Here is a 25,721-nt window from a genome sequence, read left to right as displayed (position 1 = left end):
ATTTCTGTCCTTTCAATTCTTTGAAAAAAATGATCCAGCCATTGGGAATGTCTATTTCTAGCAGATTCCTAAAGCCTGGTTTCTACAAGGGACCCTACTTACTAGCATTATGTCAGTGCTATTTGGACTAAGCTTCAGTCAGCTACCTCACATACACGCCTCAGTCTCTCTTGGACACGGCTAGATTAGTGATTCCCAACCTTTTTCCCATGGAGGAACCCATAAAATAATTTTTCATATCCCAAGGAACCCCTACCTATGAAAACGTTTGCATGTCCAGAAAAAGTTGACAGCGGGGAGCGCAATTCAATTACTGCTAAAAAAATTTTCAAGAAAATTTATTTGTAAAGAGCGGTTTCATTTTTATATATTATATATGTCAGCTTACTCTGTGTGTGTGTGTGTGTGTGTGTGTGTGTGTGTGTGTGTGTAAAAAAAAAAAAATGGAGCATTTTTTCTCTCTCTCCTTCTCTTCTCTTCCTCCTGCCTCACTCTCTCTTTTTCTTCTCTTTCTCTTCTCCTCCTCCTCCTCCTGCCTCTCACTCGCAGAGCCCAAATGGCTGCTTGCTCCCGCATGGTGGCCTGGCTGAGTGGTGCAGAAGTCAGCCAAGCGCCAGGGTGGGAGGTGAAGGGCGTGACAGAGGCTCCAGGCCCTGCCCAGCGTTATTTATTCCCTGGTTGGGAAACACTGTGCTAGATCAACAGGACTAGCTGGAACAGGAGAGAGGCCCATTGAAAATACTCCAGCCCATATCTTTAAACCAGGGATGGGGAACTTACAGCCCACGGCTTGCCTGGCTGCAGCCCGCAAGCTCACCTGGTTCTGGCCCTCAAGTGCTACATGGCAGGCATGAGGAAGCAGCTTGATACAGCGAGGAAGCTCTGTCCCTGTACTCACTTGCAAGCTCTACCCCCATTGCCCCCACTGGCTGGGAACTGCAGCCAATAGGTGCAGTTGGGGGAGGGCTGAAAGTGCAAGGTGGTGTGGAGCCACTTGTGCCCCTTGGGAACTATGCCAGGTAAGCACCACCAGCCTGCTCTTGCACCCTACCCTCATGCCCCCCTATTCCTCCCCACTATCCCAGACCTTACACCTCCACCTTACTACTGCTCCTCAGCTCCTGCTCAGACCCTCAGCCTGCTCCTGAACCCTACAATCCAACCAGACCCACACCCTCATTCCACTCCTGTACCCCACCTCCCGCCCAGACCCTGCAACCCCACCCCAGTTCTCTTCTCAGCAGCCCCTCCCTGCACACTGAACTCCTTGTTTTAACCCCACAAAATGTACTAGTCCTGAGCCCCTGGGGGTAAGCCCTGAGCTTCAGCACACCCTTCTGGAGCTGGAGTTCAAGGGGAATGAGGGAACTCTTTTTTTTTTTTTTTTTTTTTTTTTTTTTTTTTCCCCCTGCACTCAATTGGGGGCCAAATGAGTGACTTCGTTTTTTTGGCTTCTCATTTTGTGGGGTCCCAGACAGATTTCTCTCTGGGTCTGTGGTCCCCAGCCCAAAAAGATTCCCCACCCCGATTTAAACTATTTCTCCTAACAAGTTCAGTTACACCTTGAACAGGAGAAAAGCCATGAGAGAGCTCTGCAGGAACTCCAAATAATGGTGCTCCAAATTAAGATGAACAACCTCTATATATTACCAGCCCAGAACCTGTTACCATCCATTACCGCAGCCTACAAGTGAATTAATAACTCCAAAGATACTGAAGACTGCTGAGAGATCTAACAGCACTAGTATGGATTTTATGCATGCATTTACATTAAGCCCAGAGATGTATGCAAATCGTCTCAGAATCTAAATCAACAAAACCCCAACAAGCTAACAGCTGAACACACTGATCCTTGGACTTAAGAGATACTGATGCACAGTTCTAGTATCTTTATTTTGAGTAAAATGCAGGACAATGTAGCACTTTAAAGACTAACAAGATGGTTTATTAGATGATCTTTCGTGGGCCAGACCCACTTCCTCAGATCAAATAGTGGAAGAAAGTAGTCACAACCATATATACCAAAGGATACCATTTAAAAAAAAAGAACAAATATGAAAAGGACAAATCACATTGCAGAACAGGAGGGGGATGCGGGGGGGGGGGGGCGAAGGAAGGAAGGTAAGTGTCTGTGAATTGATGATATTAGAGGTAGGGAGAGTGGGATGTTTGTGAGTTAATGGTATTAGAGGTGATAATTGGGGAAACTATCTTGGTAATGGGTGAGATAGTTCAAATGTTTAAGTCCTTGTTGGCAAGTGTCGAATTTTAACATGAATGACAGTTCAGAGGATTCCCTTTCAAGTGCAGATGTAAAAGGTCTTTGTAGCAGAATGCAGGTGGCTAAGTCATTTAGAGAGTGTCCTTTCTGGTTAAAATGGCAAGAAACTGTTTTCTCTTTGTGATCTTGTCTGATATCTGTTTTGTGGGCATTAATCCTTTGGCGAAGTGTCTGAGATGTTTGTCCAATGTACATAGCAGACGGACACTTTCGGCACATGATAGCATAGATTATTTTTCTGGATGCGCATGTTCTTGATCTTATAACTCACTTGGTTAGGTCCAATAATGGTATCAGCAGAATGAATATGTGGACAAAGCTGGCAACGGGGTTTGTTGCAAGGGAAGGTACCAGGGTTGGTATTAGTGTGGTATGTCCTGTGGTGGTTGGTAAGAATCATCTTGAGGTTAGGTGGTTGTCTATAGGAGATTATGGGTCTGTCTCCCAGAGCCTCTTTGAGTATGGTATCCTGTTCCAATATAGGCTGTAGTTTATTGATAATGTGTTGGACAGGTTTAAGTTGGGGGTTGTAGGTGATGACAAGTGGTGTTCTATTGTTGGTTTTCTTGGTCTGTCTTGAAGTAGATGGTTTCTAGGTATTCGTCTGGCTCTTTCAATTTGCTTTTTTATTTCTCTGGGTGGGTAGTTGAGATTTATAAATGCTTGGTAGAGATCCTGAAGCTTCTGGTCTCTGTCAGTGGGGTTAGAGCAGATGCGGTTGTATCGAAGGGCTTGGCTATAGACGATGGATCGTGTGGTGTGTTCTGGATGGGAGCTGGATGCATGTAGGTAACTGTATGAGTCGGTGGGTTTTCTGTAGAGAGTGGTGTCTAATTTTCCATTGTTGATTTGTACGGTGGTGTCCAGGAAGTGGATCTCTCGTGTAGAATGGTCCAGGCTGAGGTTGATGGTGGGGTGTAGGTTGTTGAAATCTCTGTGGAATATCTCCAGTGTTTCCAGATCATAAAGATGTCATCGATGTACTGTAGGTAGAGGAGGGGTGAAAGGGGACGGGAGATGAGGAAACGTTATTCTAGGTCAGCCATAAAGGTGTTAGCATACTGTGGGGCCATGCGTGTACCCATGGCTGTGCCGCTGATCTGGAGGTATAAGTTGTTCTCAAACTGGAAATAATTGTGGGTGAGAACAAAGTTACATAGGTCTGCTATCAGGTTGGCAGTAGTGTCCTCTGGGATAGTGTTTCTAATTGCTTGTAATCCGTCTTCATGTGGCATGTTGGTATATAGAGCTTCTACATCCATGGTGGCATCATCGATAACCTCCCCAATAATACCATCTGCACTTGAAAGGGAATCCTCTGAACTGTCATTCATGTTAAAATTCGACACTTTCCAACAAGGACTTAACAAACATTTGAACTATCTCACCCATTACCAAGATAGTTTCCCCAATTATCACCTCTAATACCATTAACTCACAAACATCCCACTCTCCCTACCTCTAATATCATCAATTCACAGACACTTACCTTCCTTCCTTTGCCCCCCCCCCCCCCGCATCCCCCTCCTGTTCTGCAATGTGATTTGTCCTTTTCATATTTGTTCATTTTTTTTTTAATGGTATCCTTTGGTATATATGGTTGTGACTACTTTCTTCCACTATTTGATCTGAGGAAGTGGGTCTGGCCCACGAAAGCTCATCATCTAATAAACCATCTTGTTAGTCTTTAAAGTGCTACATTGTCCTGCATTTTGCTTCAACTACCCCAGACTAACACGGCTACATTTCTATCACTATTCTTTATTTTGAGTGGCTGGCTGGCTGATTTTTGCTTCAGGTCCAAATCACAATGGACCCTTCCCTTCAGAACCACTTACCAGTTATCTTGGTCTTTCAGGCTATAGCTACACTGGAAATGTTTAGCAATGAAAGTGCTATTGACATGCAAAAGTTGCCAAAACTGAAAACTCAACAAACCTGTTTTTTCTACTACCCTTTGTTACCACATCATGGCCAGATTGTTAGCTCCCCTGTCTACAGAAAGAGCAAATCACTGTGGATATGCACCCCACAGTGCCTAGGCTCACTTCCAGTCTCTGAGCGCTGTGGGAATGCGCAACATGGCTGATGGGACATTTTTTCACATTCCCAAAATGCCTACCACTACCTCTTTGCTTCCCAGCCCTCTTGGGGCTTCCATCTTATTCCACTCCACTTGAATGCAGAGAAATCATGGCTCCCAGATTTCTCTCCCATGTTGTGTTAAATGTGCTTAGGATATAACACGATGTGGCAGAGCCACTTATGCACTTAAAAGCAGAGAACGAAGACTCAGATGCATATGACAATGTGAGCGACAAGGACAGCAATGAAATGGCATTGCATTGGGCTGTGTCAGAGCATAGATGTTTTTCCTTTTCCTCACTGGGAGTGAGTGCAGGGAAAACTCTTGGTAAGAAGAGGAAAAGGGGATTGGAACAAATAGAGCTCAGCCCACCCTAAGGCAGTTTTTACGTCCTGCAGAAACAGGTAAGACTGGATCTGGATGTTAGTATTACCCAGATAGTTATAGTAACATTACAGTTTCTATCATGAATCTATTTTGAGGGTTTATTATTTTGCAATAAAGGTTCTTACTGAACTTAAATTTACCACGTTGTTTCAGGAGAAAAATGTGTTTTCAATATTTAAAAAACAAACAAACAAAAACTTCAGCAAGGACCTGTTGATATTAACAGAAGTCTTTCCACTGATTTTAATGGGAGCTGAACTAAGTCCCAGGTTGTTTTTATTCTCACTTCTGTTTCTAAAATCTATTTAATGAGCTGCTCTATAGAACTTTGCAGGCTCTAGGACTCCAATTTAAACTAGAGGCTTGGAATAATACTTTAAAACAACTGAAAAACTGAGGCTCAAAAGAAAGTGTGATATTGGCAGAAGAGGTGCCATCTCCTCCTAAAGCTTTAGGCCTCAGCTGAGCATTGCAAATTTATTGTTCTGTTTTGTTTGTTAGAACTGTTAAGATGGTACTGAACATATAATAATATGCTGCAACTTTATGAAAAGCTTGTAATTGCTCCATGCATTACTCTCAATTACAATTTCTTTAACACGTTATCAGGCACTACTTAAGTTTTTGCTTTGTAACTTTAAAAAAATGTTTTCACTGAAACTGAACTCAGTGAGGAGGGATGTCTCCTGCCTTTCAAGATGGTCTATCAAAACTAAATGGGCCATTGTGGGACATCACAATACAAATACTTTGTTAATTGCCTCTTACTTCTGTGAAGAGACTATGTGCAAAAGGGCTCATCCCATCAGCCTGAATTCTGGAAGAAGTAAACAAAACACTGGATTTTTTTTCTTCATTTCTTTGCTGTTTGGATTCTTATAAGGCCAGACCTACAAAAGAGAAGAAGAGGTAGCCATAAGTCAGAGTCAGCCTCAGAGATGACAGATTATTACAGCTCTGTCATCTGTTGGAACCATATGGTGTAATTCATTTGTGTGTAAACTTGCCTGATATAATTTTGTAATAACTCTATCATTTCTTTTCTTAGTCCTGAGGTTGACAGTCACAATTCTGAGCCAGTTCAGGCAGCATTACAGGTAGTTATTACGCATGCCCAATAACTAATGAAATTGGATGTTATTTCTTTTACCCCAGGAGTAAAATGGTTTAAATTAAAGGAGATGGCCTATAGATTTGCTAGTTATGGAGATTCAGTAGGATTGCTTCATTGGTTTGCAAGGAGTATTTTTATCAAATCCTAAGTCAAGATGGATGCTTTAGCAATGCTCCACTGATTTTAAATTAGCTTTTCTATCCTATCTTGATTCAGACACAATACTGATTCTCAGTTGAAACTATTAGAAGATTTATATCACATACAAACTAATTTAGGAGTCATTGGAAAAGTTCCAAGAAACCAATGGAGGATTTAACAACACTTATTAACTTCACATGAACTTCTTCCAGTAACAAACACTTCAAAATAAGGTATAAAATTGTTGGAATGATTTAGTCAGCAGTGGAATACTGCCATGGCAACGGTGAAGGTTCCTTCCAGGCCCATTACCTATCAGTTCTGTTTTTGAAGGAGGAAGTGCAGTAGTTGAACAAAAATTTTGAGGGAACACCACACATTTAGAATGGTATAAAAATATATATTTTAAAGGAAAGTCTCCTTTAAATTGAACACTCATGTTGCATCTACACCCCACATATATTTAGTAGCTCAATGGGAAGAAATAATATGCTAATATTTTACCACGTGATAGCTCTGTTTAATCTCAGTAGAGCTGTGTTTAGTAATTAGTCTTACTATTTAGTTATGTTGATTGGTTTGCAAAATAACGGTTATAGAATTACAAACTACATACTGAACTTCACTTTAACTTTCAGCCAAATACAGCCACATCTGGGAAACAAGATAATATCCTTAATTTTATCCAACTGAGCTCTATGCTAACTATGTATCTTATGGCCAAATCATGACCAAGACGAGAGAAATGCACAATCATTCTATTGTAATGGTGGGGAAAATGTAAGAGAAGCTGTGAAGAAATCAGGACATCTGCCGTGGTCAAATGTGTTTCCACAGAAGCCCAGTGCCTCTGTGCTATTCCTTGGATCAACTTCCTCCTCCTGCAGGACAAAATTATAAGAGCATAGTTCTCAATATTATGAAGACAGTACAATATTTCACAGGGAAATCCCTGTAGATCTGGAGGATAACAATACTATTGTGTCAAGTATCAGAGGGGTAATACTATTGTGGAGAGTGTTTCTCCCTTGGCCCTCTCTACTATATTCTTTCCAGAGTTTAGGAACCTCAAATGGCCAGGTGAGTTAGGGGTCCAGCCGGGCTTTTGTGGATCTGGATTGGTACTCCCATGTTGACAAGATGAAAATCCAGGGTCCCTCTACAAGATGCCTTAGACTTAAGAGTGTCTTCCCTCTCCTGCAGATCTCCATCAGTTAGTCATCCCATGCATATGTATCATCTGTGAGAGTCCTCATATGCATATGTAGTTAGACATCTGTGGCACCTTCTTTTGGGTGGTGTCTCCAATGCAGCCACATTCTCCTTCAAAGAGGGTGCTTCCAAAAGCAGGCACTTGTTGCTGACTGCCAAGGTGTCAATATGTCTAGTTGTCTTTCAAGGAGCCCAATTCACAGGTCCTATTGTTCTTCTGATTGTTCTTGGATCTGGCTTTCACCCCTCTTCAACCTTTGCAAGTGCCCAGAGGTGCTTTTCTTTCATGCCTTATCCATTCACTCAACAGGACAATGAATTAAACAAAAGGGGGTACAAATTCTACAAGATATGTTTCTATGTAAAAAACTTAAAACAAAGTTTCTATGTTCTATATGAAAGTATACAAAGTTGCTATATAAAAGGACTTAATGCAACAAAGCTAAAAACTCCTTACAATGCTAAAAGGACTTGATACAAAGTTAAAATAAAAATTTCAATGAGAAAATGATTTACAGAGATTGAGATGTATCTACATTAAGGACTAGTCGACTATTGGATAAGCAAATGCTTATGGTATAGTCAGTCTATACCATGAGACTAGTTGATGCCTCTCCCCCTGCTGCTTCTATTAGAGGCGGCAGGGAGGGGGGCAGGAGGGGAGAGGAGAGAAGAGGGCATTTCAAAGCCGCACAGTTGAGCTGGACTCAGCTGTCCCTTTGAAATGTGGAGGCGTTGTTCAAAGGGGAAGCTCCATACAGCTGATCCACAGCATGCAGAAGTGCTTATGGAGTAGTTGATGGAAAGTCTATCGACTACCTGACTAGTAAAATAACGGTTACTTAACATCCTTCAAACATACCCTCCTATAACTACTGATGAGAAAAATGACCTTTTTCAGCAACCATACTGCTGATTTTCCAACTTGTGTAGTTTAAGCAGGGCAAAGGAGCTGACTCTTAATGACTCGACCCCTACATATAATGTTACATCATCTATTTCTTAAGTAGTCAATAACAGATCTTTATAATAAGCTGTTTTTATCATATACAGAAACCATTTATTTATACTATAATTACTATAATCAACACAATGATTTCACTCAAGTTAGGCCTCTTAATATAAGGGAGTCATAAAAGATCTATGTGACATTTCATCCGTAAATAAAATCTTGTGAGGTACTCTATTTTCTTTCAAGTGTATATGCTGCAGGATTGGGGACATGGAATGTATCTGAATGCTAAATAACTCAGAAGCCTATTCAAGATTTTATTATAGTACAAATAGGTTTGCTTATTTCTGTAATTTTTTTATTGATACCTTCATAGTAGTGAGTATTGCCAGAGACCTCTGAAAATGAAGAAAATGGGTTTTAAAAAACATAGCTCAGAAAATAGCAATTTCTTGTGTATTAGTCAATTTTTAAGTTGACATCCTTATTCGCTTTACAATTAAAGTGATTTTTTTCAAGACATGAAAAATACATTAAGAATTAATTTAACCAAGAGTAACTCTAATGAAATAGTTTGGCAAACTGACTCAACTTTCAAACTTAGTTGTAAGTTTATTAAATGGATAGTGCTCTTATTTTATATCTCCCTATCTTTGTACATTGTCTTTTATAACTACGGCATAGTGTCCTAAGCTTTGTCTATACTACCAACTTATGTTGGCATAACTACATCACTCAGACTGACAGTTATATCAGTCTAACCTCCAGTGCAGAAAGGGCTTCTCTCATTAACCTAGCTATCACCTCTGGAGATGGAGTACCTACATGGACAGGAAAAGCTTTCCTGCAAGTATAGGTCAGTGATTCTTAAAGTGGTCCCTGGATCCACTCTGGGAAAGCTGCTACTGGGCTACTCTGGTGTGTTTACTTACTGGTTCTGTAGTCATGGAGCTTCGCAGCTTCCATTGGCTGGGATTTGCTGTATGCAGCCAAGGGGAGCAGTGGGAAGCAGTATCCCTTGGCTGCAGACAATGGGAGCTGCGAGGCTCTGTGACTGTAGAGCAGGTAAGTAAACAAACGGGAGCGAGACCCGATAGCAGCTTTCTCAGTGTGGATCCAGGGACCACTTTGAGGGTACATCTAAACTACATCCCTTTTCCCGTACTTCATTTACATAATGAAAAGCGGCTTTTTGGATAAAAAAAACAAACGCGGTCAAGACAAATGCCCAATTAGAAAGATCTTGTAACCCTTTATTGAAAAAGGGATGTAGTTTAGATGTACCCTGAGAAACAGTGGTAGAGGTGGCTGATAGAGCTGGGCTATGCAACACTGTAAGTGTAGACAACCCTTTCAGTCTGGGACTCGCCTTACTCTCAGTCAGTAGCATCTTACTCCTTGGTAGTCTGTTTGATTTTAACCCAAATAAGGGTGGTAGAATCTTGAACCCAGTAGGGATATTAAAATGAGTGTAATTAAGAAATCGTGTAATCGTTGAAAATTTCAGTGGTTATACACAGGGAGGCAGTCAGCTCCCTAGGAGCCGGTGTGCTCCCCTCACGTACAGGGAGCCTGTGTGTAACTGTGAAGATTAACCAATGAGCCCAGGTTCATCTGTTAACCCTTTACACAGTTACACTTTCACATCCCTAGCATATAGACTGGAAGCTTTTCAAGACAGACTGTCTCTCATTGTATGTAGCTTTTCTTCACGACTTTGTAACTCCAAACAAGCACTCATATCTCTATTCCTTGTGCATTTGTTTAAGAAAAACTTTTCTCACTCGGACTGTCATTCTAAATTGCATGAAATCAACTAGCTCCAACATTTCAGTCCTTCTTGTCGGAGAGGAAAAGGATATTATTCCACCTATATCCATTATATATACATGCGCGCGCACACACAGCTGTAACCGGATACATGTGATGGTGACTTTTCTTCTACCACAGGTTCATTTAAAAATATGGAACCATCACAGCATCCATTGACTGTCAACTAAGATCTCTACCAGAGTTCTCTTTACATGATGCAAGAAACAGCTGTATGTAAGTAACATCCAAGTACAGGTTGTACCTCTCTTAACTGGGACTCCCTGGTTGGGCAATATCAGTGGTCTGGCATGGACCATGGATGTTCCTGGACCCACGGAGCCCAGGAAGAGGGAGGTCTGGCAGCAGGGCTGGAGTTTTCTACCATGGTTTTACCTCAACAGCTCTCATTTTTCTCCTTTTGCTGTTTGTTTCTGTTCTCCATTCCCTTGTGTCTTATTATGTCTCCATCCTATCTCTCCACTCGTGTTTCCAGGACTCACCTATGGCTTCTTCTCTTGGCTCCCATGAGTCTGTACGTTTTCTCCATCTCTCTCTCTCTAACTGTGATGGAGTGAGGTTACAGAAGATCCCTTGGGGTTGCTTCCCGGGGAGCTGACAAGGCCACTGCCACTTGCCTTCCTGCTCTCTCTGGCTTCTCGCTACCCTGTCCAACTGGGCCAGCTTCCTGGTCTTCCCCAGCCAAGACACAGCTGAGATCACTGCCCCCCTCAGGAGCAGAACAGACATTGAAACTCTTCAGGTTTAAATGCAGTATTGGGCCCAGCTTCCTGGGATACCGCTCCCCAAATAGGATCAGAACCCCAAATGAATTATTTAGGTAAGCCCCCCTTAACGATGAAAGGAGGATGTACACACTGATTGCTCCCCCAGGTAGTAATTATTTACAGTGGCCTTGATAGTAAATAAAAGTAATTTGATTAAGTAGAAGCAGTAGGATTTAAGAGGTTGTAAGTGAAAACAGGCAGAGCTAAGTTGATTACAAATTTTAAATAACAGAAAATGCTTAGCTAATTCTACACTAAAACCTCAGTACAAACTCACCTTAAACTCACCTTAAAACTATTCTTTTTCCAGACAAGCCTTCAAACCTAGGGAAATCTCCTCCCTACAGTCTTGTCTTTGGCTGGCATGCCACTCCCAAACTTTGCTAAGCTTCCCAATGTTTTATAGATTCCGCTTTTATATGGCCTGGCAAGCCCCTACCAGTTAGGGAGAGCACATGACTTCTTAAGACTAACCACTGCTAAGACTTAAAGGACAAAAGGGTCTATTTGCATATGATTGCCCAGACACTGAGGCTTCCCAGCACTGGAAATGCCCTTGAGGGCTTTCATTTGCACATTTAAAAAACATAAACCATTCAATATTTCATATATCTAACTTTACACAAGAATGATACATACATCAAAATAAGATATACAGACCCAGAGGATTACGACCTTTAGACTGATAGGTAACAGGAGGCAATTTTTCCGTAGTATCTTCGAGTTATGCATATTTGTGTCCATAAGTCCATTTCATAACATAAAGCATAGGGTGGTCCAATCACACTAACCCAGAGGCAGGCAAAATATGCCCCATGGATTGGATCTGGCCCCTCACTCAGTGGTGACCTTCAGCCAGACTCTCTGGCTACCCTTCCCCAGCATGCTGGTCAGAGCACCTGGCTGCAGGAACCATGTTCTTCCGTGAGCATTGCAAGCCCAGGGAGAAAGGAGGAAAAGACTTTGCCCTCTGCCCTCACCCCCATCTTGCAGCTCCCAATGGCCGGTTTCCAACCAATAGGACTTGCCTGTTTGCAGGACAGGCAGTCCATGAAGTACCCCTCCTCTCTACCTCTCGGGTTCACAACCAGCCTCTATTTTCCTTAGTAGATAATACCCACCTTCCATCCACAGTCACATTTTCCAATCCCAGCACTTTCCCACAAAGTTACCATAAGCACAAATGCTTCATTTTTCTATATTTTACTAGATAACTTTATTTTCATTACTTAACAAATTTCAAAAGCATTGCATATTCCTTGGTTATATTCTTTTTCTTCACTTAACATTTTTCTTTTCTTTTCTCCCTGGATCTGTTTCTTTCACCTAGACTTTCTCATTCTCTCTCTTCCCCCCCCCCCCCCACTACTTCATCCACTTTTAATTGCTCATACCCTCTTGTTTCCCAGTTGAATCAATGAATCAATCTGGTGACAGTTTGTCACCATCTCCACCGTATCTTATCTCCATGTCCAAAGTTTCTGCTCCAATCCATTCTCTCTAATGTATATCTTCCCAGTGCAACTCTTGCCCAGTCCCCAATATATCCTGTACTCTTCAGCCAATTTTTCTCCTTCATCAGTAGAAACTAGTTGCTATGAGAACCCACTAGCCCCACAAAACATGTAGATGCTTTATCTTTCTCTTCCAGTGGTTTCTCTTCTGGTATCTAATCCATCCTATGTCATATTAAACTCATCAAGCCATATTCTACACAACAGCTCAATCCGTTGTCTCTGACCAGCCGTCAGAGATCTCATCCTCACATCCAACAACTCTTATATTAACTGATCCTCTTTCCCCAAAAGGCCTGACAAACCAAAGGATCCCCAAAACATGGTCTCCAAGCAAATAGAACCTCTGGCATTAGATCTTGTGATCAGACTGATCCTGACATCTTCACACAGATTTTCCTCAGAATAATGATCCTTTTTACCACCATTCCAGCTGTTTCAACCTCCTATTTAACGTCTGAATTTTTTTCATTCTAACCCAGAGGAGGGAGAGACAGCAGTTTTAGAACACTGGGCTGTATTCTGCAGGGAAAAAAAGAATGACGTTGCAGTGTGGAGTTGTACTAGGACTCTGTTGCTTCAGACTTCTGGACTAGATTGCTTCTAAATGGTTGGAATGAGAACTCTTGGCTGGGTCTCTTTGTGAGACCTATTCACACTGTTTCTACAGTACTTCTGGCTTCCTTCTCTGTTACCTGAAGTGTGTTAGTGTTCATTGGGACTTAGAGAAAGCCAGAGCCTCAAGTGCCTAGTGCTTGAACCATCTATGCTACTGGAATCCATGCTTGTTCTCAGGTCAACATGTTAACATCTATGGAATGTTGGACTTACTCTAGTGGGATTAAATAATCAAAAGCCTCTTCTTCCCTTTGTATTAATTTTAGAGACCTAGAGATGAAGGCAAAAGAGTAAGGGGCTGATTTTTGGACACACATGAACTTGCAGCTCCCATTTTTTCCCCAACTGTAGATGCACCAGTGTGTTCAGCATTTTTGTAAATAAGTCATAAATTATTTGGTCAAGGCTACAGTCAGTTTGTTCAGTTACAGCTGGAATTAGAATGCAGGAATGTTTGCTTTTATTCCAATGTAACAGTGCCATTAATACATATTTAACAACTGAATCCTATTGTACCCTATCTGACACCAATTCCCAAATTTTCACATAGAATACAGGTAAACCTGCTCTGAATTCCTACAGCAGTGGTTTCCAGTGAGCCTCAGGGACCTCTGGCTGCCAGGCTGTGGAGGCTCTTGGGGCTGGGGTACACTGCTCCTATCCCAGCTGTTAGCAAAGGCATGTCCTGCCCCGCCTCTCAGCTAACCAATGCTGGGCAGAGGTGGGGGTATACTGTCCCATTGCACAGGGAATTGCTCTTTCAAAACATGGAGGAGACCCCGCCCCTGCCTGGCAATGGTTGGCTGAGAGATGGGGCAGGACATGCCTCTCCCAACAGCTGCAGTGGGAGGGGAGATGACTGGTGGTGTGCCCCGGCCCCTAGAGCTGCTGGCAGCAGTGCAGGGCTAGCTGAGGGGGGATGGAGCCGGTCTAGTGCTGGGAGGCTGAGCTAGTAGTGGGGGAGGGCTCTGGGGGCAGGGCTGGCATGGGGAGGGGTCGCTGGGGATATGGCTAATATTGGAGGCTGGCAGTGAGGGAGGTTCTGGGGAGGCTGGTTGTAGTGGAGCTTTGGAAACAGGAGGCTGGTGGGGGGGGGGGGTGTCTAGTGATAGGGACACTAAGGGGTGGGAGACTGGCCCTGAGGCATTTGGCATGAGGGGCTGGCACGGGAGGCTCTGAGGGTGGGAGGCTGGAACTGGGAGTGTTGAATGCAGGGGACTTGAGGGTCAGTGACTGGCAGCAGAGGATAGTGGAGGGGTTGGGGATTCTAGGGTAGGGCTGGGCTTTTGGCAGCTGGGCAATGTTTATTTCCATATTTCATTTGCATAATGAATAAGCAAATAAAATGCTGTCAGTCTGCCAAAAGTTTGTGAACGGGTTTGCTTGTCACTAGTATCAAAAAGGTTGGGAACCACTGCCTTACATAACACATGGACATCAATGCTTCCAGATGCAATAATGTCACAAAAGCCTGTAGCTAGGGTCTGGATCCTCTTCAATCCAGATGCCAGATCTGCTTTGGGCCAGGATACGTGGTGATCCAGATAATGTAATGAAGTAGGAGCACCGAGCTCTTTATTTTGCTTTGCAGTGAAACAGGAGAGCAACTTGCTCTTTATTTAAATTCTTCTGGTTGGAGCTTGTGGCCTAAGATTTGATTAGCTGGGTGCAGGTTGGTCTTAAGATCTAGGTCTATGGGGACAGGCGTGGCTAGCCTGCTGTGGGATGTGCGGGTTGAGGGCACACACGTGGCTAACCCCAGGTTTCTGTGGTGCTGGGTTCCGACGGAGTAGTGGACGGGGTGTGAGTCACTCTTGCTCGGTGCGCACGTTGTGAGGATGGGGCCCAGGAGGAGCTGGGGGCTCACAAGGCAGCACGTTGAGGCCTGGTTTCCTGGCGCCCTGCAGGGGCCTGGCGTGGCTCGGTGCGTGGCCCAAGCGCTACCGTTGTTCTCGGTGTGGCAGGCCCCGCTCTTACCTTCGGCCTGGAGCAACGAAGCGGAGCTGCGCCCTGAGGGTGCTGGGGGCCGTGGCGACCTGGCCCGGCCCCCGCTTGCTCCTTGCGCCTCGTCACCGCGCGAACCCTCCGCCTGTCAGCGCGAGGGCGGGAAAAGGGGGCTGGGGGCGGAGCCCCGCGGGAGGCGCAGGCGGCGGGTGCGCGCTGCCTCCCGGATGATGTCGAGGTGGTCTCTTTAAGGCGGGGAGGGGGAGGAGGGGCGCGGGAGACTCTCGCGATATCAGCCTTGGCGCCGTGACCTCCATGTGAGAGCGGCAGCGGTGGTGGTAAACACTCCCCGGGGCTCGGACATGGCTCCCGGCGGTGCCCCTTAGACCTGGCCGCGGCGGGTCGCGCAGGGCGCTCCTGCTTGGCGCGTTGCAGCCGGGAGCTCGGGCGCCCGCTCATCCGTCGCCGCGGGCGCGCTCAGGGCGCCGGGGGCGGGGAGGGGGGCGTCTGGTCTCGCCCCTGTGAGCGAGGCCGACGGCCCGGGAAGGCTCGGGCTGCTCGGCGGAGTTTGCCATCCTGCCCCGCTGAGCCGAAACAAAGGAGCGGGAGAGACGCCCCCCACCCTATACGCATCCGGAGAGTGGGCGGGAGCCGCGACCGGCAGCCCCCCCGCCCCTTCCTCCGCCTCCGAGCGGTCGCCAGCCGCGCACCATGTGGATCCAGGTCCGCACCATAGACGGCACCGAGACCCAGACCATCGACGACCTGAGTCGCCTGACCAAGATCGAGTGTCTGCGGGAGAAGATCCAGGAGAGCTTCCGCGTGAGCCCCGAGCGGCAGCGCCTCTTCTACCGGGGCAAGCAGGTGAGGCGGGAACGCCCCCTTACCTGCCCCCCCCGCCAGCGCCTCCCAGCCCCGCGCTCTTTGTGTGCCCAGGGCCGGCGCTCCGGGCTTCTTGGCCGGGCGAGCCGGCGGCTCCGGCTTTTCTTTATTCGCTCTCGCTGGGCCTAGGGCAACGTGAGAGGCAGGAGAAGCCGAGCAGCCCGGCTCCGCCGAACAGGCAACCAGGCGGCGTCTCCGGGAGGAGAGGGTATCGGCTCCTTTGTGTTTGCTTTCCCAGCTGGACAGCCTCGTTTCCCGCCCCCCCGCCGCCGCCGCCGCCTCCCTCCTCCCGCCTGGGGATGGGAGGAGACGCGGCGGCTCCTGGAGGCTTCCCCCTTGGTGTCCCCGCTGGCTGCAGCGGAGGCGCCTCCCCCGGCTGCGTGTGTGGGGCTGTTTCCAGGGCGGAGCGCCGCTTTCGGGCCCCGCACGTGTGTATGTGGCGGGGGGAGGGGACGGCGGGTGCGACGCTGCCCGGCGCGCGGGGCTTGCCCGGAGCCGGGCTGGGTGGTTCCCTCCCGCCTGGCCTGGCCTGGCGTTGCGGGTTAACGGTTTTGCGGAGTTGTTGGGCCTGCCTAGGAACTCGCCCGTCTCCTGTGGGGCGGGGTACGCTCTCGCCACCCTGCCCGGAGGGGCGGGGGCTCCTAGAAACAGTCTCCCTCCGCCTTGGCTTTCGCTTGCAAAGAACGGTATAAGCCTGCGCGTAGCTTGCCCCTGCACGACCTGTGCGCGCACCTTGTCTACACGAGCCTGTCTCTTCCCTACCCCTCCCGAACTTCCCACAGTTGCAGCTTCGCCAGTGGGAGACCTGCCGCAGACAAGGTACCACTGATGCCCTCCCCCTTGCATTGCCTGGCCCTGGTTTGAACATTCGGCCGTCCTGTGCTTAAAATCGTTGTGTTGGCTACCTAGGCTGTGGCCAGAGCATTGCCAGATACTGCTGTATCTGAAGAGGACCTCACCCAGTTTGTGGCTCTAGCTGTAGAGCTGTCGTCATCTCCTAGACATATGGTAGTGGGAAATGAGACATGCAGAACTCTTCCTCTACTACTCTTGAAGCACATAGAAGATGAAAGGAAACAGAGGTTGGCTGTGATGGCACCAGAGGTGCACACGTAAGTGTGGGTGAAAGAGTGAAATCACTACTAGAAAGAGTGATTTAGGCTACCATTGGGTTCCGTGTGGCCCTAACCAATATCGCCAGGTTATTTTTCTCTAAAATTAAACCTTAAATTTAACAGACTAGATATCTATTGGTGTGAACAACAGTAGTCCTATGGAATGGGATTTTAATATGAATCACCAACAGGTAATCCTTACCAAAAGTTTTACTGACACTTTATCAGAGGGTTAGTCTGTATGTGCAAAAACAATGAGTACTATGGCTCCTTATAGACAGACTTATTTGGGCAAAAACCCACTTCATCAGATGCTATCAGTCTGTATTTATGCCAGCTTTTTCATGAAATTGATAGCTTTCTACTTCATGTGGCTAAATTCCATGCTTTGTATTGTAACAAGTATCAGAGGGATGGCTATTGTATCTGCAAAAAAAAAAACCCAAGGTGATCTTTGGCACCTTAAAGATTGAAAATGTATTTGGGTATAAGCTTTCATGGGCAAAAACCATGAAAGTTTATGCCCACATCTGTTGGTCTTTAAGGTAGGGACGTTAGATATTGTTTAATTTAATAATTGTGTAACCATACCATATCTTAGCAGTTGCATGATTATTTGACGGTTCCTGGAGGTGGGACTTGCAGCCAGTATGCTCCTGGCTCTGCTCCCAGGAGCCCCTCTTCCACCCTGTGCTGCTGCCTCTGATAGAGCGGTAGCGGCACAAGATGGTAGGTGGGAGCCAGTTAAAAAACCTCTGATAGAGAGACAGCAGCCCCAGTCCACATGAGGTCTGAATTGTTCCTGGGCAGAGGCAGCGTCCCACCAGTCCTGTCCTCTCCCTCCCTCCCTCCCTCCCTCCCTCCCACAACTGTGCTGCTGCCTCTGATCCAGAGGCAACAGTGTGGGGATGAGGCAACTCCATGGGGGTAGATGCATATAGGGAGCGGACTTGAAAGCCAGCTTCCCACATGTACCTGATCCCACCTACCCCCTTCACCTTCTGTGCTGCTCCACAGGATCTGGTGTTTATGGGGAGCTGGCTTAAATGCCCACTCCGCACGGGCACCAGCTCCTGCCCTCCCTTACTTGCTGCCTTTGATACAGAGGCAGCAAGGGGGGGGGGGAATGCACATAGTTGTTGGGATTAACTGATAAAGCCAAGCTTATTGGTTAATCGTTTACATGACTGTACGCTAACATCCCTACTTTAAGGTACCGCAGGACTCCTCATAAGTTTTACTGTATCTAGTGTTCCTGGTAGGGATGTGAAAGGTTAACTGGGAGTCTTTGGGGGCTGGAGCAGCTCTCTTGTCCCAGGCATGAGGCTGCTCCAGCCCTGCAGGGGGCTTGCCACAGCAGCAGATCTGGGAAGCCCGCAGTCAGAGGCTGCTTGGGGGCAGGGAGGCTGGTAGCGGCAGAGTGTGGGGGCTGGGAGCAAGTGGCTACTCCAGCGCAGGGCTGAGGGTGGGAGCCCCATTGGAAGGGGCCTGCTCTCCCTTCCTTGCAGCAACCATTTAACTGATTAACTGGGATTTTACATCCCTATTCCATAGAGTGAGAGAATCATTTTTGTGATAGGTTCTGTATTAAGATTAACACTCATGCCATAAGAATTAGAATCTGGAAGTTAAAATTTCACTTGAGAAAGTTGATACTTGTAAAGCCAGAAGCTGAAGCAGAGCTTTGAACAGTTAGAAGTGGTCACAGTTATTGTCAGTTTGACCTTCCTTTAGTCATGTTGATGTCAGTACATCTACCCACTTCCTGAAAAGGAGACTGGGTTCTGTCTTGTTAATTGCAGGGACACAGGGCTGTTACAGCAGGAAGTCACTGCTTTTGTTTTCACTTGTCCTCCCCCCGCCTCCCCACTTACTACTTTTTCCCCCTTTCCTGCAGCAACTATGGCCAAAAAAAACCCAAACAAAAAACCCCAACCAAACAATATCTCGGTAGGCATTTATTACTATAGACCAGGAGTGGTCATAATTTTTAATGGGGGGGGGGGCCTCCAAGAATTTGGACAGTGGTCAAGGGCTGCATTTCTATCTCTGAGGTCTGGGACAGAGTTTGGGTGCAGAAGGGAGCTTCGGGTAAGGGACTAGGGTGCAGGAGGGGTGTGGAGTCTGAGTGGGAGCTTGGGTGAAGGAGAGGATATCTGGGGCAGAGGCTTGGAGTGCAGGGTCCAGGTGAAGGTATGGGTGCAGGAGAGGCTTCTGGCCTTGGGGAGGGACTCAAATGCGGATGCAGGGTCTGGGAGGGAGTTGTGAGCTGGTAGAAGGGGGTGCAGTGAATTTGGGTGGTGACCTGGGGCAGGGGAAAAGGGGGCACAGTTAGGGAGGGAGGCGTGAGTGACAGAGTGACAGGTTCTGGGGGAAGGGTATAGAATTGGGTGCAGGGTCTGGTTCAGAGGATTTTAATGGTGGCTTAAAGCAGATAATTGGGAGGGGTTGAAGAGGGGGGGATGCCAGATGCATGCTGTGACTGGCAGGCACTTACTTAAACAGCTTCCAGCCAACAGCCTTGCAGGAACCTGAGCTGCAATTGCAAGCTGCTCCACATGGCTCTGCTTGGGGCAGTATGGGGGGGGAGTGATGGAGGAGGCTTCATTGGCTGTCCCTGCCTCCGGCAAAATTGCTCAGCTCCTAATGGCTGGAAACTGGTCAGTGGGAGCTGAGAGATTTTGCTGGGAGAGGTGGGACAGTGCTCCCCAGCTTCCAGAGCATAGAGCAGTAACATTTAAAGTGACTGCTGCTCCACAGTGCTTAAGGGTCTGAGCAGGGCAGCTGTGGGCTGGGTCCGGTGGCTTGGCTTAGGCCAGATCGGGCCCACTAGCTGCCTCTTGCCCAAACCTGCTACAGACCTAGAGAATTAGAGAACCCTGACCCCGTCTAAACTATAACTTCCACAATTGCTGTAGTTGTGGAGAGGTAAATCTTGCTTTTGGTAAACTGGCTCTTAAGGCAGAGAAGATTATACAGTAGAGCCCCTTAAACGTGATTTACCTTGGCAAAGGCCACATTTACTCTTGATTATGGTGTTGCCCTTCAGCAGGGATTAAGTAACCTTTTCAAACCGAAGAGCCAAACTACATCAACATTGAGAATGAGTGATCAACGAAGAGCCATATAAGAATGCCCATTTGCCCTGGGGGGACTGACATTTCCCTCTGGCAAAGAGGTCACTCTGCAGCCCTTTAGCAGCACTCTGCAGCTATGAACAAGGTTGCGGGGGATCAGGCCCCTCCCCCCAGGTGGCAACAGCATCTGTGAGGGTTTAGATACAGGCTGCTCTGCCTGACATAAAGGAGCAGGTAAGGGAGATATGCCTCTCGAGCACTACAGAGGTACGGGGCGGGGCTGCTGAAGGGCCAAGAGGAGGAGGAGGAGGAGGAGGAGGAGGAGGAGGCGGCGGCGGCAGAGCTACATGTTTGACTTTACCCTGCACTGGGGCTCAGCAGGGCCCATGCGCACCCTGCAGGGCACCCTAGTCCTCCTTCATCGATATCATTGAGCCCAAGCTCTCCCCTGCCAAGGGCTCCCACCAGCCTTGCAGTGCAGGTTGAGGGGTGATGGGAAGCAGCTTCTCGCAGCAACTGGAGGAGGTGAGAGCAGAGAGGCCAGAGCCATCTGGCTTCTACCCAGGGCTGGAGCTGGAGCTAGAGCAGTATCACTCCCCAGCTGCTCCCAAGGTGGGCCCCATGGTGGCTACTGGAACCTGGGTTGCAGTGTGGTTGCTCCTGGAGTACGCCCCAGACCATGGAACAGCCGCACTACTGCCCGGCTCCATCAGCTGCCCACCATGCAATTCACCCTACAAGCAGCTGGGATAAAGGGGAAACAGCATGGGGAAGGGTTGAAGGTAGGGCCAGGGCTGCATGGTGGCTGCCAAGCTGTGCCTGGGGTGGGGCTGCATGGTGGGTGGCTGCCCCATATGCCAGGGCTGAAGCAGGTGTGTGGCTGTCCCAGTGGAGACAGCTGCACTGTGGTTCTGGCCCCAGGAACAGCTACACTGCAGCCCTGGCTCCGTCAGCTGCTATGCAGCCTGCTCTGACTGCAGAGCCAGTCCTGGGAAAGGGCTGACCATGGGGCCAGGGCTGCAGGGTGGCTGCTGAGCTGCTCGCTTGGCTGGTAACCGTCCCATGTGATAGGACTGGTGCTGGCACCCTTGCTCCAGCCCTGGCTCGCAGGGCTGCCACCTGCTATGTGGCTCTGCTCTGGGAGTTTCTGGGAAGCTACCATGTGATTCTAGCTCCCCACTCTCCCAGCAAGCCCACCACTAGCAGCAGCTTACCTTCCACATCTAAAGAAGGTGAGTATTGCTGCGTGAGGAGATGGGCAGGATTACAGTTTTGTGCACTACTGTGCAGGTGGGCGCCTTTGAGGGAACTTCCAGCAGCTGCCAAAAGAGCCATATTTGATATGGCTTACTGGCATAGGCTGATGACTCCTGCCCTCTGTAGCTTCTCCATCACCTGTTCAGATCCACAAATTAACAGTAAAATCTTCTAATCTTCCTGTGTTTATTTCTTTTCAATTGTACTTTTTAAAGCAATTTAATGGACACTTAGGATTCTCAGCAAAGCTATAGTTTTATCTGAATTTTTAAGTTTGAGAAATTTAAGAACTTGCAAATTATAAATTTGATAAAATACTTTTCTTTCCTTCTCCCCTAAAGTTAAACTGCATAGTGTTCCGTTGAGATTTGATTTCTTGCGAATCAAGAAATTGTACCAGAACTAAAAAGAAGGTTTCTGAATTAAGGATCTCGACACGAGTGGCACAGTTTCAAGGCTGCAGGGCTGTTGCTGTAACAATACAGTGTTGACATTTCCTACATCAAAAAGAAGGGATTTTCTTGTTGGTGTAGTTAATCCACCTCTGAGAACTGATCACTGGGTGCATGGAAAAAATTTTGTTAGTCTAGTTGCCTCTGTGCTAGGGGTTAGGTTGACCTAACTATAAAGAGCTAATGGAGTTAGTAGGTTAGCTGCTGCCTTTTCTTGGAAAAGGAAAAGAAGGCAGCTAACCTGCATTAATATTACTTGAACTAGATGTAATGTTTTCTTAATATTTCTTTTCTGTGTAAGCAATTGCTGTAACATTGTTTGTAAATTATGAATGGAATAAGAGGTGGCTTTAAAAATGAATAGGGGGGTGTCCTTGATTCTCAGGATGGAGGAACAGGCAAAGTTTGAAAAGCTCATGTTTAAACATAGGAAACAATAAGGGCTTGTCTAAAGAGGTTTTTAATACCATTTCACTCTGCCTAGCAACCAGCATAGTTAAAAACTCCCTAATGAGGCTGCAGCTAAACTGAGTTATTCATATTGGTATTACTTTCAGACAAACCTGTAAAGAACTCTTTTGGTGGCCTCTTACAAAAGGCAAGCACACTTGCAGAGAGGTTAAATAAGAATAATATTTTGTGCTTTAAAAAGAGGCTGAAATTCAAAACTTAAATCAGGGAAAACAAACTTCAAACCGTTCTTAACTCTGCCTCTTGCCTATATGCAGAACTTTATCACTGTTTTGTAGGATTAAATGCAATTTGGGATTACTGAGGGAATTGACAAATTGTTGTGTGGCTAATGTGATGTTCTGGGTGACTTACAATATGGGTTACTTTTTTCATAAGATTAGGGGGTGGAAGTTACAATTTTTTAATTTGACAGTTGAAACAAATTCTGGTTCTGAACTCCTTTCCTTTTAGGGATGTTAGCATGTAGTCAGTTATATGATTAACTGATAAACCCAGATTTATTGATTAATCGTAATGACTACACGCTGCCTCTGTATCAGAAGCAGCAACGTGGTGGGGGGAGGGAACTGGGAGCTGGTGCCCATGGGGAGCCAGCCCCATGTGTGCCAGCTCTTGTAGGGCTGCCTGTCCCTCCTTCCCCCGCCGCTCTGCTGCCTTTCTTAGAGAGGAGCGTGAGTGGGCAGGTGGGAGCTGACACATGCGGGAAGCAGCTTTCAAGGTGGTTCCTTGGGCTTATTGGCTCCCATCAGAGGCAGTGGGAGGGGGGTAGAAGGGGGGATTGTTGGTGCTTGCGGGGAGCTGGCTTTTAAGCCAGTTCCTCCCCAGAACTGCCTCCCAGCTGTCCTCCCTGTGTGTAAATGTGTAACTGCTAAAAATAAGTGGTTTTGCACACGCACACGCACGCGCGCACACACACATTTCCTGTTGGAAGTTAGTCAGCTGTGCAAGTGGAAGGGACAAAGACTTAATCTCCTCAAGTATATTCTGTGGAACGTGAGGGTGTACTGTGTTCAGTTTGTTTTAATATATCTTGTTCATTTTGTTTCAGCAGTAATGAATACATGTAATTGCATTCTAAAAGAAGCAGTCACATTACAGTTTGAGACCCCATTCTCAGGATATATTTCCAAAACCTATTGTTTCAGGCATATATATTAGCATAAACTTAGCCATTGTAGTGTGACATCCACTTCCTTCATTACTATGTATTTGAAGCATCCAGCACTCTTGCCCAAAAGGGGAGTAAAATTAATCAGGGAACTAACCCTATGCACAGCTAAGATTTCACACTAAAACATTTGCGTACAGACATGAATGTTTACTGCGTTCAGTATTGCACAGAAGAACACATGGCCCGCCCCTATTCGTGCTTTGGTGTCTCGTCCGTAGCTTGCTTCATGAAGGCTCTCTGCAGAGTGAAAGTTAGGATTTTGAAATGAGACTAATCTGCAACATACATCTTGAAGGCCAGTTATTTCTGCAGATGTGCCTTGTTCTTCCTTGCTTGCTTGCTATTTTATGAAGTCTTAAAACTTTTAATAACTAGTTCCCTGACTTAGAGAGAGAGCCTGAATGAGAGTTCAACTTCTCCTGCTTGTTTAACCGTAAATGTTAGGCCAGTTAAGTCTTGTTTCTGGTTTTATTGGAGCACTTCTTTGAGGCCTTAGATCAGGGGTTGGCAACTTAGGGCACATGTGCCACTTTGGCAAGCAAGTCAATTTTCAGTGGCACGTGGGAGGGGGCTCAGCCCCGCCCCCTTCCCCCTTGCAGCGGTTGGGAAGCTCTCCCTCCTTCCTGCAGCAACGGGGCCTCTGGGGCCGGCTCCAATACAGCATGACCGTTGCTGCAAGGGAACGCAAAGCCAGGTAAGGTCCCCCCTCATGCCCAGACCTCCCTATCCCCTCCCCAAGACCCTGCACCCCGAGTTTTCTCTGACACCCTCCTTTGTTCCTGCACCCTCCCTGACCAGTCACATCCACCCTGCTCTTGCACCTTCCACCCTGGCCTGGCCAGACACCCCCACCCTGCTTCTGCATCCATTGTTGCTGCTGCATCATCCTCTTTCCTGGCCCCACACATTGCACCCTCCCTTGCTCCTACTCCCTCCTCCTGGCCAGACACCCTTCTCCCAGCCTGCTTCTGCACCTTGTTCCCCACTCAGGCCTCTCAACCTCTCTCCCTTCTGCATCCTCCCTCCCAGATCTTGCACCCCATTCCTATCCTACTTGCTGGCAGCCCTGTCTCGCACACCATATCCATCATTTTTGTCACTGTCAGAGTCTTAAGAGGGCCCATAAATTCCACTAACTCGAGAACCCCAGAAAAGTAAATCTGGTCTATGGGAAGCCCTGAATCTCAGTCTTCCCCTTCCCTTTTCCTCACCCCATGAAGCTGGGGGAGGTGTCTCAGTTGGGAGTTTTTGGAGAAGTTTTTTGTGGTCCCCAACTGATTTTTCTGTGGGTCAGTGACCCCTGACCCCCAAAAGGTTCCCCACACTTGCCATAAATAAAACATGGAAACCTTTTGTGTTGGACATAAATTAATATTTTCTTTATTTAAAATGAAGTTTGATAAGCTAACATGAGAGAGTTAAAGCACTTACTCTGTTTCACAATTTAAATTAAACCATTCTCCCTAGCTGCAACTGGTCCAGAAAATATGGTTACCATACCCAGCTTGACCTTGCCTCCCCTTCTCACCCCTCCTCCCTGGCACACAGATTTGTGAATAAGTTAAATATTGGTACACTGCTTCTGAAAGGTTGCCGACCTCTGCAGTAAAAGGTAAGATCTGCATCTTTCTTTATTAATGAAGCTGATGTAAGTATCATTAACTTTAAAAACTGTCACCAGCACTCAGACCTGTACATAGAGATGAAGTCAAATCTTGGCACACCACCTCTGTAAGGTTGCTGACCCCTGTCTTAGATGTTTATGCTGAGTGTTTTCTGCTTTATTGACAATATTGTGCTGTAAAGTCACGAGAGACACCCTTAATCCAAAATGTGAAGTGGATAAGGGAGAACAAGTTGTAAATAAGGTGTCCTTCCCTTTTGATGACTCACCTTTCAGCTGGGATTATGCAGTCACCATGTCAGTCTTCCATCTGAACTTCTCATGTAAACAGAAAGTTTTGAAATCTTTTCAGGCTAGCTTTTTACATAAAAATGCATATTTAAAGGCACGTTTGTGCTGCCACTTTATTGTCCTTCAATTTTCTCTCACAAGGGTATGAAAAACATGCCCCCCAGCATAGCAGATTACAGTTCTGTAAAGTGCTAATGTAAATGAGCTCCCAGCAGTGAGAGCTATGCCCTTTGTTTATGTGGTTTACATACAGTGCTGGGCCATACTTTCAAGTGTTGCCGCTGTTTTAAGTATAAACTTAGCGTAAGTGATTCTGTTAGAGCTGAAACAAAAGACAGAACTATGTAGCACTTTAAAGACTGACAAGATGGTTTATTAGGTGATGAGCTTTCGTGGGCCAGACCCACTTCCTCAGATCAATATGTTGAAGAAAATTGGCACAACCGTATATACATGGTTAACCGTTGGTTATATACATGGTTAACCATTCTCCTGGTTAACCGTTACCCATAAGCATCACCTGTTGATGGTG

General features: G+C 46.6%; 1 protein-coding gene and 1 long non-coding RNA gene across 3 annotated transcripts in view; one reads left to right on the top strand and one right to left on the bottom strand.

Annotated features, from left to right (window-relative positions):
• The window catches only part of LOC142829825 (uncharacterized), an 80,232-nt gene extending 65,089 nt beyond the window's left edge, over positions 1 to 15,143 (bottom strand). Inside the window, exons 1-2 of the long non-coding RNA XR_012904644.2 lie at positions 14,880 to 15,143; positions 5,523 to 5,644 (exon numbers count right to left, since the gene is read on the bottom strand). This is a non-coding gene — a long non-coding RNA (uncharacterized LOC142829825). The remainder of the gene's footprint in view (positions 1 to 5,522; positions 5,645 to 14,879) is intronic.
• A 41-nt stretch (positions 15,144 to 15,184) lies between these two features.
• Positions 15,185 to 25,721, top strand: part of UHRF2 (ubiquitin like with PHD and ring finger domains 2) — a 145,002-nt gene continuing 134,465 nt past the window's right edge. Inside the window, exon 1 of one of the 2 annotated variants that reach the window (XM_089779214.1) lies at positions 15,185 to 15,710. In XM_089779214.1, the coding sequence (XP_089635340.1) occupies positions 15,558 to 15,710 (153 nt within the window). In that variant the 5' untranslated portion in view covers positions 15,185 to 15,557. The remainder of the gene's footprint in view (positions 15,711 to 25,721) is intronic. The other variant, XM_075931614.2, reaches the window with a different exon arrangement.

The sequence above is a fragment of the Pelodiscus sinensis genome, chromosome 6 (assembly GCF_052426305.1).
Source record: "Pelodiscus sinensis isolate ZL-2025 chromosome 6, ASM5242630v1, whole genome shotgun sequence".
Lineage (NCBI taxonomy): Eukaryota > Metazoa > Chordata > Testudines > Trionychidae > Pelodiscus > Pelodiscus sinensis.
The sequence above is the reverse complement of the archived record's forward strand: the minus strand, read 5'-3'. Positions and strand labels throughout refer to the sequence as shown.